Source organism: Lagenorhynchus albirostris, chromosome 20 (genome assembly GCF_949774975.1).
Source record: "Lagenorhynchus albirostris chromosome 20, mLagAlb1.1, whole genome shotgun sequence".
In the NCBI taxonomy this organism is placed as follows: Eukaryota; Metazoa; Chordata; class Mammalia; order Artiodactyla; family Delphinidae; genus Lagenorhynchus; species Lagenorhynchus albirostris.
In genome coordinates, this window is record NC_083114.1 from 52,177,267 (window position 1) to 52,191,950 (window position 14,684).

At 55.3% G+C, this 14,684-nt stretch overlaps 1 protein-coding gene across 6 annotated transcripts; it reads left to right on the forward strand.

The window, feature by feature from the left end:
* The first annotated feature begins 261 nt into the window (after positions 1–261).
* On the forward strand, positions 262–14,554 carry LOC132511027 (alpha-N-acetylgalactosaminide alpha-2,6-sialyltransferase 2-like). 6 transcript variants are annotated; one of them, XM_060133711.1, is made up of 10 exons: positions 459–596; positions 1,259–1,345; positions 3,836–3,896; positions 6,847–7,021; positions 7,656–7,824; positions 8,279–8,417; positions 9,933–10,036; positions 11,609–11,809; positions 12,660–12,759; positions 13,766–14,554. In XM_060133711.1, the coding sequence occupies exons 2-10, from the start codon at positions 1,293–1,295 to the stop codon at positions 13,931–13,933; spliced, it is 1,170 nt and encodes a 389-aa protein (XP_059989694.1). In that variant the 5' UTR covers positions 459–596; positions 1,259–1,292; the 3' UTR covers positions 13,934–14,554. The 6 variants fall into 6 exon arrangements, with proteins under 6 accessions (XP_059989693.1, XP_059989697.1, XP_059989696.1 ...); XM_060133713.1 differs by lacking the exon at positions 1,259–1,345 and having other exon boundaries at positions 276–596; positions 14,073–14,554; XM_060133709.1 differs by lacking the exon at positions 1,259–1,345 and having other exon boundaries at positions 283–596.
* Positions 14,555–14,684: the final 130 nt, after the last annotated feature.

Consider the following 14,684-nt stretch of genomic DNA (forward strand, 5'->3'; position numbering starts at 1 on the left):
CCGGGCAGGCCCCCTACCTCACCCCCTCCAGCTCTAGCCAGGGTCTGGGCTGTCAGCGTTCGCTCCTCCATCCTCGCCGCCCCTCCAATGGGCCTCGGGCGTCGTCGGGGCGCAGTGAGCAGCCCACGCGGCAGGTGGCGGCGTCTCCCCGCGTCCCGCAGCTCCCGGACCGCGCACGCCCGCCCTTGAAGGTACCGGGAAGCGCCCTGCCCAACCACGGCTCGCGCGGTGTCCCCGGGCTGGGCGCCGGCGGGGCGACGGCAGTTCCCGGCGCCGGCGCTACATTCTCCCCGGCCCCGCCCCCGGGACCCGTAGCGCAGGCCCCGAGGGTGCGGCACGGGCAGAACGGGGATAGGCGGGGAGGGGCCCCAGGGGCCGGGAGGCCGAGTCCAGGAGTCCGGCCCGGCCCACCCAGGCCTCTCCCCTCCGCCCGGGACTGCGGCCGACGGGGCGCCCGCGGGCCGGGGCTGCATGGGGCTCCCGCGCGTCCCTGTCTTCTGGCTGCTGCTGCTGTTCGCGATTGTCTGCTTGGGGATCCTCGTCGCCCTGTACTCCTCGGCGGTGGAGTCGTACCCGGGGCCCCTGACCGGAGCCAGGTAGGGGCTGCCGCGCGGGACCTGTCTGGAGGGCGCAGGGGACGCGCGGGGCGCCCAGCTCAGGGCTGGGCCGCCCTCCGGGGTGGCTTGCCGCGGGCACTCGGGCTGCGGCCCTTTGTCCCCAGAGCCTCCACCCCAGCGTTAAACTCGTGCTGCCGGGGCCCCACAGCCTCCGCCGGGGTCGGAGAGGAGCTTCGCCCCTTGCGCACCGGCCATCGGCTCCCGACAACCTTACGCTTACTTCCCTCCGGCCCTGAGAAGAAACCCTTTCTATTGTCCAGATTTGGCTAGGACACCTGAATCTTTTAAAAACAGCCCCGTTTTTGCCACCCATTGTCCCTCGCTAACGTCACGTTTTTTTCAAGCTCTCCTTGGGAGCAGGAATCCAAGTCTCCCGGTTCCAACTTGGCCGGGCTCCTCAGCCGGGCTGCGGCGGGTCGCCTCTCCCTCTAGCTGTGGTCCCTGCCCTCCCCGCGCCGGGCTCCCTTAACTCCCGGCTCTCTGCTCCGTTTATTTTGATAAGCACCGTCTGGGCGCAATCGGGCGCGATCGGCGAACTGGGGCCCATCCTGGGCTCCATCCAAGTTCCCGTCCCTGAGCCTCCTCCTGCGCTCCGCTCCCTTTCGCCGACCCTGGGCACCTTTCTTTCATTTGTGCCCCAGGAGGAGAAATCTGAGAGCCTGCCTTTGCTAGGTGATGATTCCAGTTACTGAAGAAGCCTCAAAAGGATTTAGCTTTACTTCTGGAAGGTGGGCCAAGCTGTGCCCAGAGCCTGGATTTCTGAGGCCTGCGGGGCGTGTCTTTCCCTTCCCAGCGCTTTCCCACCGGCACAGTCCTTACTAAACCTTGCTCCAGGAATAAGGAAATGAAATCAAAATTAGTGTCTGCTATCAGGAAACAAGGTCAGAAGCCACCCAAATTTCCAAACAATATGAAACACCCTTGCCACTGATGATGAGTCCGGTCCCTTTAGAACAAAAGGTGCTCTAACAGGCAATACCTGAAGTTATTTCATCTCCCTGGAGTCAGAAATTGCATAAGGAGGACTGAGAATATTGAGGGTATCAAGAAAGGGGATCCTTGTCAGTTTTATGTAAGGATGTTTTGAAACACTTGAACATCTGTTGAAAGTAACTAATACCACTCAAAATATGAGGTTTGCTGAACATCCATTACACCTCAACAAAGCTTTTTTTAAAGATCTTTCATCTTTCAAAAATCTAGTACAACCCAAGAACCTGTCCATATCCTTGTTGTTTTGGTGACGTCTGTGCTGTAATTAAACCCCAGGGGCCAGGTCCAGACTCAGTCTCGGTAGGAGGTGGGTAAGCAGGGTGGCAGGTGGGATGGAAATCTGGGCGGGGACAGCAGGCTGTGCGACCTCCCCAACTGGGGACCAAAAACGGACCTACCTGGCTGGCTACAGTGGAGAGTCCAGGGAAGCAAGGCCCTGGGACCAGGCCTACCACACCCGAGACGGGGCTCTCCTTGCAGGTTAGAGAGTGGAATCGGTTCAGGAATTTACTCACAGAAGAATCTGAATCAGTAGTTCCTGGGCTTGGATTTCTAGACTTGTTTTTTTCTGGAGGAGGGGGTGAGGATACTACAGGACGCCAGTTACCTGCCAGTTACCATCTACCGTGAACATTATTTTGTAAAAGAAAAGGCTATTTTAGGGCGAAGAATTCCTAAGAATATGATCTAAGTTGAGTAAATTTAGTTTTATGAAAAACTGCACAACATCGACCTCCTTTCTCCTCGGGCTGGTTAAATTTTCCATAGGGGTGCGGGTGAGCTGGGCTGGCCCCTTCCCCACTCCTTCTCAGCTCCCAGGCTGGTGTGTAAATGCCCATGGATTCCGGAGTGGGAGGGGCTGGGGGAAGTCTGTGAGCGTAAGGGGTGCTCTGGAGAGAGGAGCAGGCCTCCCTGAGGCTGGGGCAATTCAGAGCAGCAAAACTGGATTGGGGGGCTCCCCAGCCCCGCCCCACAACTCTGTCCCTTCTGTCTCTATTCCACCGATTCAGCAGTTCCTCCATCAGGTTCCAAGCCTGGTTGCGTGTTAGAATCACTGGGGAGGGAGCAAAAGCTCCCTAGGATTCTCAAAGGCCACCTAGGCTGAGCACCACAGTCCCAGTTCCTCACAGACGAACTACAGGATTATGTGGGTGGCCCCTCTGGGGCACAAGGGACAGCTGGGGGAAGGGATCACCCTGCTTTTCCTGGCCTGCTCCTCCATGGTCTTTCACAAACCTGAAGGCAGGCTTTTTATGTAAGGTAACATAAATTCTGCGTTTGCACCTCCCAACAGTTCAGGCAAGGCTTTACTGGGGCTCCTGCTGCAGTAGGGGGAAGCGAAAACAAGTAACAGGTTCCCTTGCTTGCTCCCTGGGGGGGGCGGGGCGGGGGCGCGAGTTGGTTCCTTACACTGGGTGACAGCAGGAATGGGTCCAGGCGTTGGGCCAGAGGGGGTGCTTAGGTGCCCACCCCCTTGGTGGTACTACCTGTGCAGGGTACCTGTGCAGTACCCTGCTTTTGCTCGACACCCTGCTTTTGCTGAGGTTTTGGTCTTTTTGTACCTTGTTGTTCATAATTTGCCCCAGTTGCACACGCACCCAGCTATTTTTAGTCCCTTATAAGTTTCTTTGCATTCTGTGGCTCGAGGGGTCGTTTGTCCACGTGCAAGCACTGCAGCAAAGGCCCCCAGGTCCCAGCCTGTCTCTATGTGATTATCTTCACACTTGTATGAATACCCCCGCTGAACAGACACAGAGACTGAGGTTCCGAGAAGTTCAGTAGCTTCCAGAGATCCTGGGATACAAATCCACGGAGTCAGGCTTCAGACCCATGCCCTTCACCAGGTGAAGGGGGCCCAAGGCACCTGGGATCTAACACCTGTTTCTGGGGCCTTTTGGCAGGGAGACCCCTCAGATGGTCACAATCCCAGGGGGCTGGCAATCTTTCCTGTTTTATCTTTTCATCTCTTCACCACCACCTCACTGTTCCTATACACTCCACATTTCAGCCGCTTGCCAAGGGGCTTCTTTATTTCTTGGTTTCTGGGTAGAACATAATAATAGGACAGTATTTTGTGTGCCCAAAGAGAGAGGGATGGGCAAGAATCGGAGCACAGAAAAAACAATCAGACCCTGATGGAATGTCAGCCCCCAGAGCTAACAGAGCCAGACAGCAGGTTCCAGGGGCAGGTGAGATCCCTGCTTTACTTCTGCCTTCTCCCCCAGGAACATCACATCGTCTCAAGCTTTCTTTGGACCCAAGGCATCGAATTCTACGACGAGAAAGGTACTGGGGCCAGCTACCCTGGGGCGGTTTCTCACATTCTCAAGTTAGCATTGGGGGAAAAGGGGAAAGAGAAGCACAAATGAGAACATTCTCAGGAGCCTGCTGGCGGGAGCACTCCGGAACCACCCCCCCCCGGCCCCGCCCCGCCATTCCCCCAAAGGAAGCAGAGAACTGAGCAGCCAGCCAGTCAGGGCTCCTCAGACCTGACCACGGAGGTTCCCTGAACCCTAACAGCAGAGAAGGGTGACTCCATATTTACTCCTTGGGGTGTAGCCAGCTGAAAAGTTCTGGGAAGTCTTGATTTGTCTTTAAAAGTCCTGTGACCTTTACATTCTACTCCTCAAAATGTCTTTTTACTGTAAAAGTCACATTTAAACTGCTCACCATGAAGTAAACACCAAGCCCTGGGAAGACGGTTTTGAGCACTTCCGGGCCCTGCTCTGTAACAGATCACGCTGACTGTGGCCTGAAAGGCCGTCTCAAGCGTTTTACGTGAGTTCTCTCACTTAAGCCTCATTGCAAGCCTGTGAGGCAGTTTTACAGATGAGTAAAATGAGGCGCAGAAAGGCTAAGGTCACTCATGGAGAAGAGGTGGTACAGGGGTTCGAGCTTCTCATTCGACCCCAGAGCCTGGCTCTGAACCACTGAGCAATACGGCCTCACCCCCTCTGCGTGCTGTGGTTGGGAGGGGTGATGACTGTGTAATTCTGGCTTGATTCGGGTTTAAGAGTTGTTTTTAATGCCCCAGAGACTGGAAATTGTTAACTGAAGCCTCAGGGAGCAAGATTTCACCCCATGCAAGACTTAGTGACTGCTGAGCGGTCAGAGACAGAGTAGGCAGCCCTGGGCAGGTGATGGGGACCCCTTCCTGATAACAGAGGCCGGGTGGACACTTGGCCAGCGGGCTGAAGAGAGGCGTCGAGGGTCTTATAAGTGCTTGGTCAGGTCACCTTTACTTTTCCTAAAGTCCTTTTCACCTTGAGCTGCTTGGTGCTAATTGACATATTTCCCCACCTCATTTAAAAAAAGGATTTGAGGTGGCTTTCGGATACATATGACATGGCAAAAAAAAAAAAAAAAAAAGAATAAAATGAAGAAGCAGGTAAAGGAAAAATAAAGGGAGGAAAATTAGACAACGTCAGATAAATGCATGAAAAATGTGCCACAGGGTGTAAGAGATGGGCTATATATCCGGCTCTTAGCTTCCTAGTGGCCACGGCAAAGAAGGAAAGTTTGCCACCCTGTCCATGAGGTAAAAAGCAAGCCAGCTGCCCAAGGAAAGTGCAGCCTTTCCAGATACAGAGACCTGAAGATTTTTCTCTTGGAGCCTCATAAAGAAGGCCCTGGAAAACATCCCTATGATAAACCGAATAGTAGTGAAATTAGCGCTGTCAGTTCGGCTTAATGCTTGCTTTGAAAACATGAATTTGTTCCATAAGTATTTGCTATATTAGTAAACAATATGAGCATAATCCAAATTCCGTGTGTGTTTTCAGTGATTCTGTCAGCAAGAACACTGGTAAATGCGGAAAACCACACTCAACCAAAGGGAGCCATGTAGGAATACACAAAAGGCACACACGCACACTTCAGATAGCCATCCGCTTCATCGCATACGGTATAACCAGCTTTCCACCACTTCACGGAAACTCCCAAGCTGCCACCCTTCCGACACCCACATCCACAAGCAAATGTCAAGTCTTTTCCAAGGTCAAGTGCCATATTCTTAGTAGTACTTATATATTCCTTAACCAGCGAATGTATGTAAAACTGCTTCTATCTTACCCACGTTATTTTATGCATCACTGATCAAGTTTTTGAGTGTTGCGCTGCTAATCCCTTTTCCCCAAAGCCCTGTGGTTTTGGTTGCACAATTCTGCATAATGGTTTTTAGGCACTCATATGTCACATAAGAGCAGAAATGACTGTACAGCTCTTTCCTGCATTGTCCTTTGATCAAACCAACGGCTTAACAAAGAGCCCCCTTCAGTGGGAAGAACAGCTCCACCCAAGCCGAGGCTGTTCGGGATTCTGACATGGGGGCTGCAGGCAGATGGAGCTGAGGCCTTTTTGGTACACTGCCCTCCTTCAAGGTCGCTGTGTGCAGAGGCCCTCGAGGGCTTTCTATGGCAGCTGGAACAAATTACCACAAACTGGGTGGCTTAAAACAAGAGAAATGGATTCTCTCACAGTTCTAGAGGGCAGATGTCTGAAATCAAGGTGTCAGCAGCGCCAGCCTCCCTCTGAAGGCTCTAGGGAAGAACCCCTCCTGGCCTCTTCCGGCGTCTGGAGGCGCCAGGTGTTTCTTGGCTTGTAGGTGCATCACTCAATCTCTGCCCCCATCAGCACATGCCTTCTTATGAGGATACCGGTCACTGAATTTAGGGCCCACCTTAATACAGTATGACCTCATCTTACTAATTACACCTGCAAAGACCCTATTTCCAAATAAGGTCACATTCTGAGGTTCTGGGCAGACATGAATTGGGGGAGGGGACACTTCAATTCAGTATAGGCACCGACTGGCAGAAACATGTCATAAGTCTTCCCAGCAGCCTGCTCCACGTGAATCCTACGGCAGGGACCGCCAGAGCTAGGATTTGGATCCAGGCTGACGGACTCCTAAGCCCAGGCTGGACCTCCTCCTCCACTACAGGGCAGGCAGGTCTTATCCATTTGTGGGAAAATGCCTCAAAGTTCCCCCCTAGTGTGAGGTGAAGTTGTAGGAGGCCATCAGGCCCCAGATGTGGCATCCAGGAGAAGGGCTGGGCAGGGTAAATCCAGAAAGCTCCCAGCCCCACTGGGCTGCTGCACTACAGGCCACCTGGGCCTGCAGATCGGGGGGTTGCCCAAGTCTAGAGGGAGACGGGCGGCACTTCCCTTCCAGCCCCCTGGTGGCTCCTACCCACCCCAACCCCCAGAAACAGCCCTCTTCTCTTCTCACCCACAGAACCTGCCCTGTCGACACCCACTTTATCTCGCCATTCAACGGCACCCTCACTTCCGGGATCTGTTTGATCTCTCCATTCCAGTGCTGCTGTCAGGGAACCTCTTCACCCAGGAGCTCTGGGACAGCCTGAGCCGGCACAAAGCCCCCTACGGCTGGCAGGGGCTCTCCGGCCAAGGTAGCCTGCAGCCCTCTGGCTTCAACTAGTCCATTGTTCCTGCTTTTGGCCTTGGTGCAGAATGGGCCTCTCCTCCCTCACAGCACCAAGATGTGGACCCCCTGCCTCTTCCTCCCAGGCGGGCCTCAGGGCTCGACACCCCTGCTGTGCGACTCCCTCCCCCCTCATCTCTATAAGCAGCACAGTGTCCAGAAGAGGGGCCTGGCTGCCCCTGCAAGTGGCTCTCACCATCCTGGGGCTTCCCTGGTGTGAAAGATGCCAGTGCCCAAAGGTGGCCGAGGACAGCGGCTGTGGGGCCTCAAACAGCCTGCGGGTGGTTGCTTCTGTGGGAAACCACCCAGAGCCCCCTCCGCGTTAAATCTGCCCCCCGCCCCACCATGCCTCCGATTATTTTCTTTGGGAATACACACGGTCCTGGGAGGACTGGTATGAGTTCTTGAGATGATTGAGGGCACAGCCAAACCCCCTGCCCCACCACCCTCCTCCCACTGGCATTTCACTGTCCTCCACCCTCTGTGCCTCTGGAGAGGGGCTGGTGTCAGGCCTCGGGCAGGTGGGGAGCCAGGAAGTCTTGGGAAGGCCCCAATGACCCATGTGACCCCTCGTGGTGCCCCACCCTGTCCCACACCCACAGCCATCGCCTCCACCCTGAGCCTCCTGAATGGCTCTGAGAGCACCAGGCTGTTTGCCGTCTCCAGGGAGCTGCTTCCGGGCTGCATCCGGTGTGCCGTGGTGGGTAACGGAGGCATTCTGAATGGTTCCCGCCAGGGTCAGAACATCGATGTCCATGACTACGTGTTCAGGTATGTGGGGCAGGGGCCAGGGAGGAAGCAGGAGAGGAGCTGGGTGGAGAGCTGGTCCCCAGCCAGCCCCCGGGGGGGGGGGGGGAGCATCATAGGTGAGGGCATGGGCCAAGGCAGCAGTGGCCTCAGGCAGCTCAGCAGTTGTAATGCGCAGACAGGCGCGCGGACAAAGGCATTACGGAAACAGGCCCTGAAGATAAGCGAGGGTGTGGTCGGCTAAGGGGACCCAGGAGGAAGGAGCTGCCAGGGTCAGCTTTGTCCACTTCACAAGGCATCCCTTCAGGTCCCGAGTTGTGGGGATGGGGCTAGTGACCGGGCACTGGGGCTGCTGTGGGCAGAGGGAGTGACAGAACCCTGGGGATGGAACAGGGACAGGTGAGGCCCCCTGGGGATGGAAGTAAACACGCAGCATCGTGTAGCCACAAGCAGGCTGATGGGCCTCTGTTTGGACCAGACTCAATGGTGCTGTGATCAAAGGCTTTGAGAAGGACGTGGGCACCAAGACCTCCTTCTACGGTTTCACTGTAAACACAATGAAGAACTCCCTCATCTCCTACTCAAACCTGGGCTTCACCTCTGTGCCGCAGGGACAGGTGAGGCTGCCACTGACAGTCGGTGCCATTGTTTCCCAACCCGCGTCTGAGGGGTGGGCCACAGGGTTCCCAAGCCCCAGCCCAGTGCATAGAGAGGCTGTGCCAGGGTCTTGGGCCCACGCAATGGAGCCACTGAAGGGGCGGATCTGGGCAGGGGCGCCCTGTGGTTTCAGGTGGCTCAGGACAACTCTGGGGTGGAACACGAATGAGTATTGACTGAAAGCTTATGGAATGCCAGGCACTTACAGAGGCCACGCCAGCCCTCTCTTACTGGTGAGGAGACTAAGGCTCAGGGCCCCTTCAGTCAGTAAAGCAGCGGTGGGGCTGGATTCAAATCCAGACTCCCCCGCACCCAGAGCTCAGGCTACACACAGTATTTACTGAGTGCCTCCCTCCTTCCCAGCACCGGATACAGGCATCACAGCAGCCCCTTTCCAGAGGGCGGTGTGTCCAAGGCCACCACCCAGCCAGAATCATCAAAATCCAGGCCCCTCTGACCGCAGTGCAGGGTTGTTTCCATCTCTCACGCTGCCCACTAGAAGAATGATGTGTGCCCTCCTGAGGGCTCACAGCAGACCATGCAGGAAGCTGAGGCTCAGCTGAGCAATCGAGGAAAACACGCCCAGAGCCGCAGCTTCGGAGCAGGAGAACTGGAATCTGAATCTGTCTGCCGCTTCCAGTTTCTTTCAACCATAGCTGGTTGTTGTAACACAGTGCTTCGCTTCTACAGCAGGCTGGTTACCACATGCAGCGGGGAGGTCCCAGGATAAGGGTTCTGGGATGCTCAGTAGGACTGGTTTGAGTTTCTAGATGCTTCCTCCTCTGACCAGGGAATTCAGGGGTGTCCTAGCCACAGTGTCTGTGCACCGAGGCCTCTTTCAGCTCGTGACAGAACAACACGGGACAGCTCCACTTCTGGTGTAGCCACAGAACCTGTAGGCATTATCTATAACTGCATGACAAACTACCCCCAAACCTAGTAGCTTTAAGCAACACACACCGATTATCTCACAGTTTTCACGGGTCAGGAACTCAGGAGCAGCTCAGCGGGGTCTCCTCAGGGTCCCCCAGCGGTCGCGGTCAGGACGGGCAGGGGCTGCAGTCCTCAGGCCTGCCTCTGGCCGGAGCTCAGATGGCTCCCTCACAGCCCTTGCTCCCCCAGAGTGAGCGATCCCAGAGAGCAAGGAAGCTCCAGTGCCTTTTATGACCCACTTTCCAAGGTCACATACCCTTCCTTACTTCCACTTTTTCCTACGCGTTAGAAAAATTTTGTTCATTAGTCACTAAGTCCAGCCCACACTCAAGGGGATGGCAATTAAGCATCACTTCTTGAAGGGAAGAGTATCGAAGGATTTGAGTACTGAAACCAGCAGGGTACCTGAAAGTGGGAATTACAGGCATAAGAGGGAAATGCTCCCATCAGGGCAGACAGACTGGGCGGAGAGCGGTCCACTCTGAGCAGGATCTTGACGTGGTCTCGTTCCCACTGCGGCTGTTTCTCTGTCCCTCCGACAGGACCTGCGCTATATCTTCATCCCCTCAGACATCCGCGACTACATGATGCTAAGATCGGCCATTCTAGGTGTGCCTGTCCCTGAGGGCCCCGATAAAGGGGACAGGTGAGCAGCCAGGCAGGGGGCAGGGCATGGTAATGCTCCCAGGGTCCACTGTCAGATGGGAAAGGTGGGTGAAGGCGGCAAGAAAACCCCCGAGTTCAACAGAGCATTAGAAGATTAAGCTCTTTTCCTACCCCCAGGAAAGCCTAGGTAACGCTGCTGGTCCCCAGGGACCCTCCTGACAAGGTGGGCTGTAGGTTCGAGGGGCTCCTTCCTGAGCAGGCAGGCCTGGCCCCTCAGCTTCGGGCTGCTGTCCCCACAAACAACCCAGCCACCCAGCCAGTGGCAGCCGCAGGACCTGTCCAGCACATTGTGTCTGGAAACCAAGAGTGGGGGCCAGTATCCATTCCATTCCTCTTGGCGGGCACCCTCCCAAGACTGCCCATGAAATGGGAGAGCAGGCGACGTGAGTCCAGTGTCCGGCGAAGTGGGAACAAAGGGCCCTCTGTCTTTTCTCCCCCACCTTCCTGGGCAGCAGGCCTGTGTCCAGCTCTTTTGAACCATGTCCTGTCCTCATCTAAACCTCCTCCCTGTTGTGCTGAGACAATTTCTTGTCCGAGTCAGGTCCTCAGAAATCTGTGCCACCCCCGTGACAATGACCAGCCTCCCATCTCGGTGGCTCCAGGACATCTCACCCACCATGAAAGAGCAGCTGCTGAGGCCTCCTTGGGGGGCTCCACCAGCCCTGCCCTGTGCCCCACCCCCCTCGGGATTACCTAACAATCCGTTGCAAGAGCTCACAATGCTGCAGCTGGTCATGAGGGTGGGCTATGTGACGCGGGGCAGGACTGGCTCTGGGGGGGCTGGCTCAAAGACATCGAGCAGACATAAGCCTCCCCAACACCAATGAGCTCCCCCTCCCACACCCCTAATCCTTCCCCCTCCCAGTCCCCCTCTCAATCCCGATCCAACCACATCAACCAGCAGCCCTACACCAGCGCCGGTGGCTCAGCCCCTTCCCCGTCCTCCACCCGGGGGTCTTCCTCCCGTCTCCCCTCTCACCCTGCCACCCCAAATGCCTCACAGCCCTCTTCCCGGTCTTCCTCCCTGAACCCTAGCCCTCATGTCCAGCCTCGAGGGTCTGCCCAAAACATCACTCCACCCGCCTCCAAATCTCCCTCCCAATCTGGCTTAAAATCTCTCTCTCGAAACTCTTCCCAAACTCCCCCTGTGCCCAGCGCTCTGTCTCCATCCTACAGCCCTGCACCCTCGGCCTCCTACATCGGGCCCATTCGGCGCATCCCGCCCTACATCGCCCCCTACGTGCCCCACTTCCTGAAGGAGCCCCCCTTCTTCCAGCCTCCCACCTCACCACTCCCCCAAAACCAGTGCTTCCCCTGCCCTTCCGAGAACCAAGAGAGCGCCCCCTCTGAGTCTCTCTACTTCCCTCTCCTCCCACCCCCTCCCCACCACCCGGTCCACTGCTGCTACCCGACCCCTCCCGCTCTGTTCACACCCCCCTCCTCTCTCACGTACACCCCGCCCTTGGAGGTCCTGGTGGGCGGGAAGCCGCACGTGGTCCCGACGGTGCTGCCCGCCACCTTCTACACCCCCTTTTCCCGCTACTACGTCCAGCCCCGCCCCTACCGGTCCACACGCCGCCACCGTCCCAGCGCCCTTCCCCTCTCCTCATTCCCCAACGGGCCGTAAGACGGCACTGGCCCCTCTGTCCACTTCTATCGTGGGTCCTAGGCCTCAGACCTATTTTGGACCAGAAGCCTCTGCCAGCAAATTCAAGCTACTCCATCCAGACTTCATCAGCTACCTGACAGAGAGGTAGGTGGGGGCAGGGGTGGTGCTGGGAAGAACTGCTTCACCCCCGCCCCTGGCTCCACACCCACCGGCAGCACCGGCTTTATCCCCCCAAGGACTAAACCCACAGGGGGGCCATGTACGAGGACGCCGCAAGCACTTATACTGCCTCACTTACTACTTTGAGTATTATACCTTGATGGAGGTGGTGTTCTATCAGTCAAGGTAGATGGGAAATGGAGAGGGAACTCATCAGGTTTTCTTACTAGGAAAGCTCAGAAAGCCTTAGGTCAGGCATGGGGGGACCATAGATGTGGGGGTGTATTGGGACTGCTAGAGGCCGAGTTGTCATCACTTGCGGGCCTGATCACAGCTCAAACACAGGAGACCATGGGAGGAGCCTGGGGAACACCTGCCTGCAGATCTCAAACCCCACCGCCCTCATCACCTCACCGGTGCCTCCAGTCACAGGACCTGTGTGCTCTGTCCTCATACGTGGCTCCTGCTTGGCCAAAGTCTGGAGGTAGAAGCTTAGATATCCGGCTAACTAACTAGGCCACCTTTGCCCTAGACACTATGGTGCAGGAGGGTGTTGTAGAGAGGAAAGGTGAGTTAGACTGGATTCAGGCTTCTAGAGAGTGGGAGGAAGGGGAAGGCTCTCACCTGCGGTCCTTTGGGAGGACCTGTTCCTCTTTGTTATCTCAACCAAAGATTTTTGTGTATAGTTCATTTGGGGGTGGGTTGGGGTAGAGGGGCAGGAAATTTTTGCAGTTTTCCAACCAAATTGGTGTAATGGCGCAACCATCAAGCTAGCTGGTGTGCAGGACCTGCAGGACCCGAAGTCCTGAGTTTTGATGGCTCTTTTTGATTCCAGGTTTCTGAAATCCAAGTGGATTAACACAAAATTCAGAGACCTATACATGCCTAGTACTGGAGCCCTCATGTTGCTGACAGCACTGCATACCTGTGACCAGGTAAGAGGTCTTCCCTCTCAGGAGCCCACAGCAGCAAAGTAGGTTTGAATGGAACCTAATTTGATCCATGATATCCCCTACATGAGAGGCCTGCTAGCCCAGATCTGGGACTCTGGGCCTCTATCCTGTGGCGGAAGGATGCCCCAGCTGCAGGAGTGATCTTGGTCTCGGGAACGGGATGGCAGAAGTGGTCTTCAGGGTCCCTTATAGGACAGTCCCCTGTGCCAGCCTTGAGTTCCCAATCACAGCCACCTGCCCCTGGGCTGGCTTCTTTCACCCCCTCTGCCCCAGGGCAGCTGCTCCATATGGTATTTAAGGCACATTTTATCCAACTGCTCTTGTGAAAGCAAAATCTTCTTAACAAAAGTGGGCAGAGACATCTTTTTGTGAAGACATTCTAGAACTAAGGTGGGCAGCCAACCACACAAGGAATCTCTGAAATCACTGTATGAGACATTCTCAATGGGGTGGTGCCCACATGATGTGCGCAGAGACAGAGGTTGAGAAGTGGTTTTCAAGAAAAGGCAGTGACCCACACTGAAGCCAGCGCAAGAACTGAGGCCAGGCACCACTGGACTCTGGTCACCTTTTCCCCGTTTTAAACAGGAGTCTTCTTGTCTGCAGTCACCACTAGAATAGGAGGTAAGGGGCTTTTTGCCTCTATCTTGAGCAGTGATGATCACAGCTTTGGTGTCACAGACCCGAGTTCAAAATCCAGCCCAGCTACTTACTAGTTTGTGACGGGGGACACATGTCTGGTTACCTTTCTAAGCCTGTTTCCCCATTTGTAAAATGGGGACAATATCTACCCAAGATGGTTGTAAGGCTGAGTGAGAAAATGTGTAGAAAGAGCACAGTTCAGGGTATTAAAGTGTGGGCGAGAACCGTTTATCCTCACCTTCACACAACACAAGGCAGCTATGGGGGGACGTGGCTTCTACATTCGCGTCACTTTACACATAGTGGAAGCGCAGTAAATGCTAACTCAGTGACTGTCCTCGTCCAGGTTAGTGCCTATGGATTCATCACAAGCAACTACCAGAAATTTTCTGACCACTATTTCGAACGAATAAAGAAGCCACTGATATTCTACGTGAACCATGATCTGTCCCTGGAAGCCACCCTGTGGAAGGACCTGCACAAGGCTGGCATCCTTTGGCTGTACCAGCGCTGACCCTGAAGCACCCAAGACCTTTGTGTTTTTGCAGAGCTGAGGCCCTTGGCCCCTCAAGTGGCCAAAGCTGCCTTCTGGTCTTTTCAGCCTGAGAGGGGCTCCAACTGTCCTTGACCCTCCCCCCGCTTCTTCCCTACAGAGGACACCGAGTGGATGTGTGACTGTCACTGAAGCCTATTCTTTGTGAGACACCCCACCTTGTCCTCAGCTCATCTGGTCTGAGGCAGACATCCCAACCCTGGCCAAGAAAAAACGGACTGCTCTGTGCTGGATTTGTCTTTAAAACCGAAGATAACACTCTCAAGGTGAGACTGCCCCTCACCAGCGTGAGGCAGGCATCCTTCATAGCTGAGCGTTCCCAAGACAGTAGTGGCACAAGGTGACTAGGAGGTCAGTGGAGCGGCTCAGGGTCTCTCAGTTAACAAAGATCAAGCAGCAGTAGAAGCAAACGCACGCTTCTCAGCCCAAATCCTCCCACTAGCATGTCCAGCTTCACGCAAACTCCAAAGCAGTTCAACTCAAGGCCATGTCGGAACAGCCTTTCTGAGAACAGGACCGACTCACTTCTGCCCCGATAAATGTGATTTGGAACTAGATAATTGCATAAATGGTGGATAACCATTGTGTCTGTGTGTGTTGGGGAAAGTAGTATATCATGCAGGGTGTTTAGCACAAAGAATTCAGAATCCAAGAACCACGGGAATTTGATGGGAGTCAACCATGCAGAAGGTCACTGGCCCCTGATTAAAGT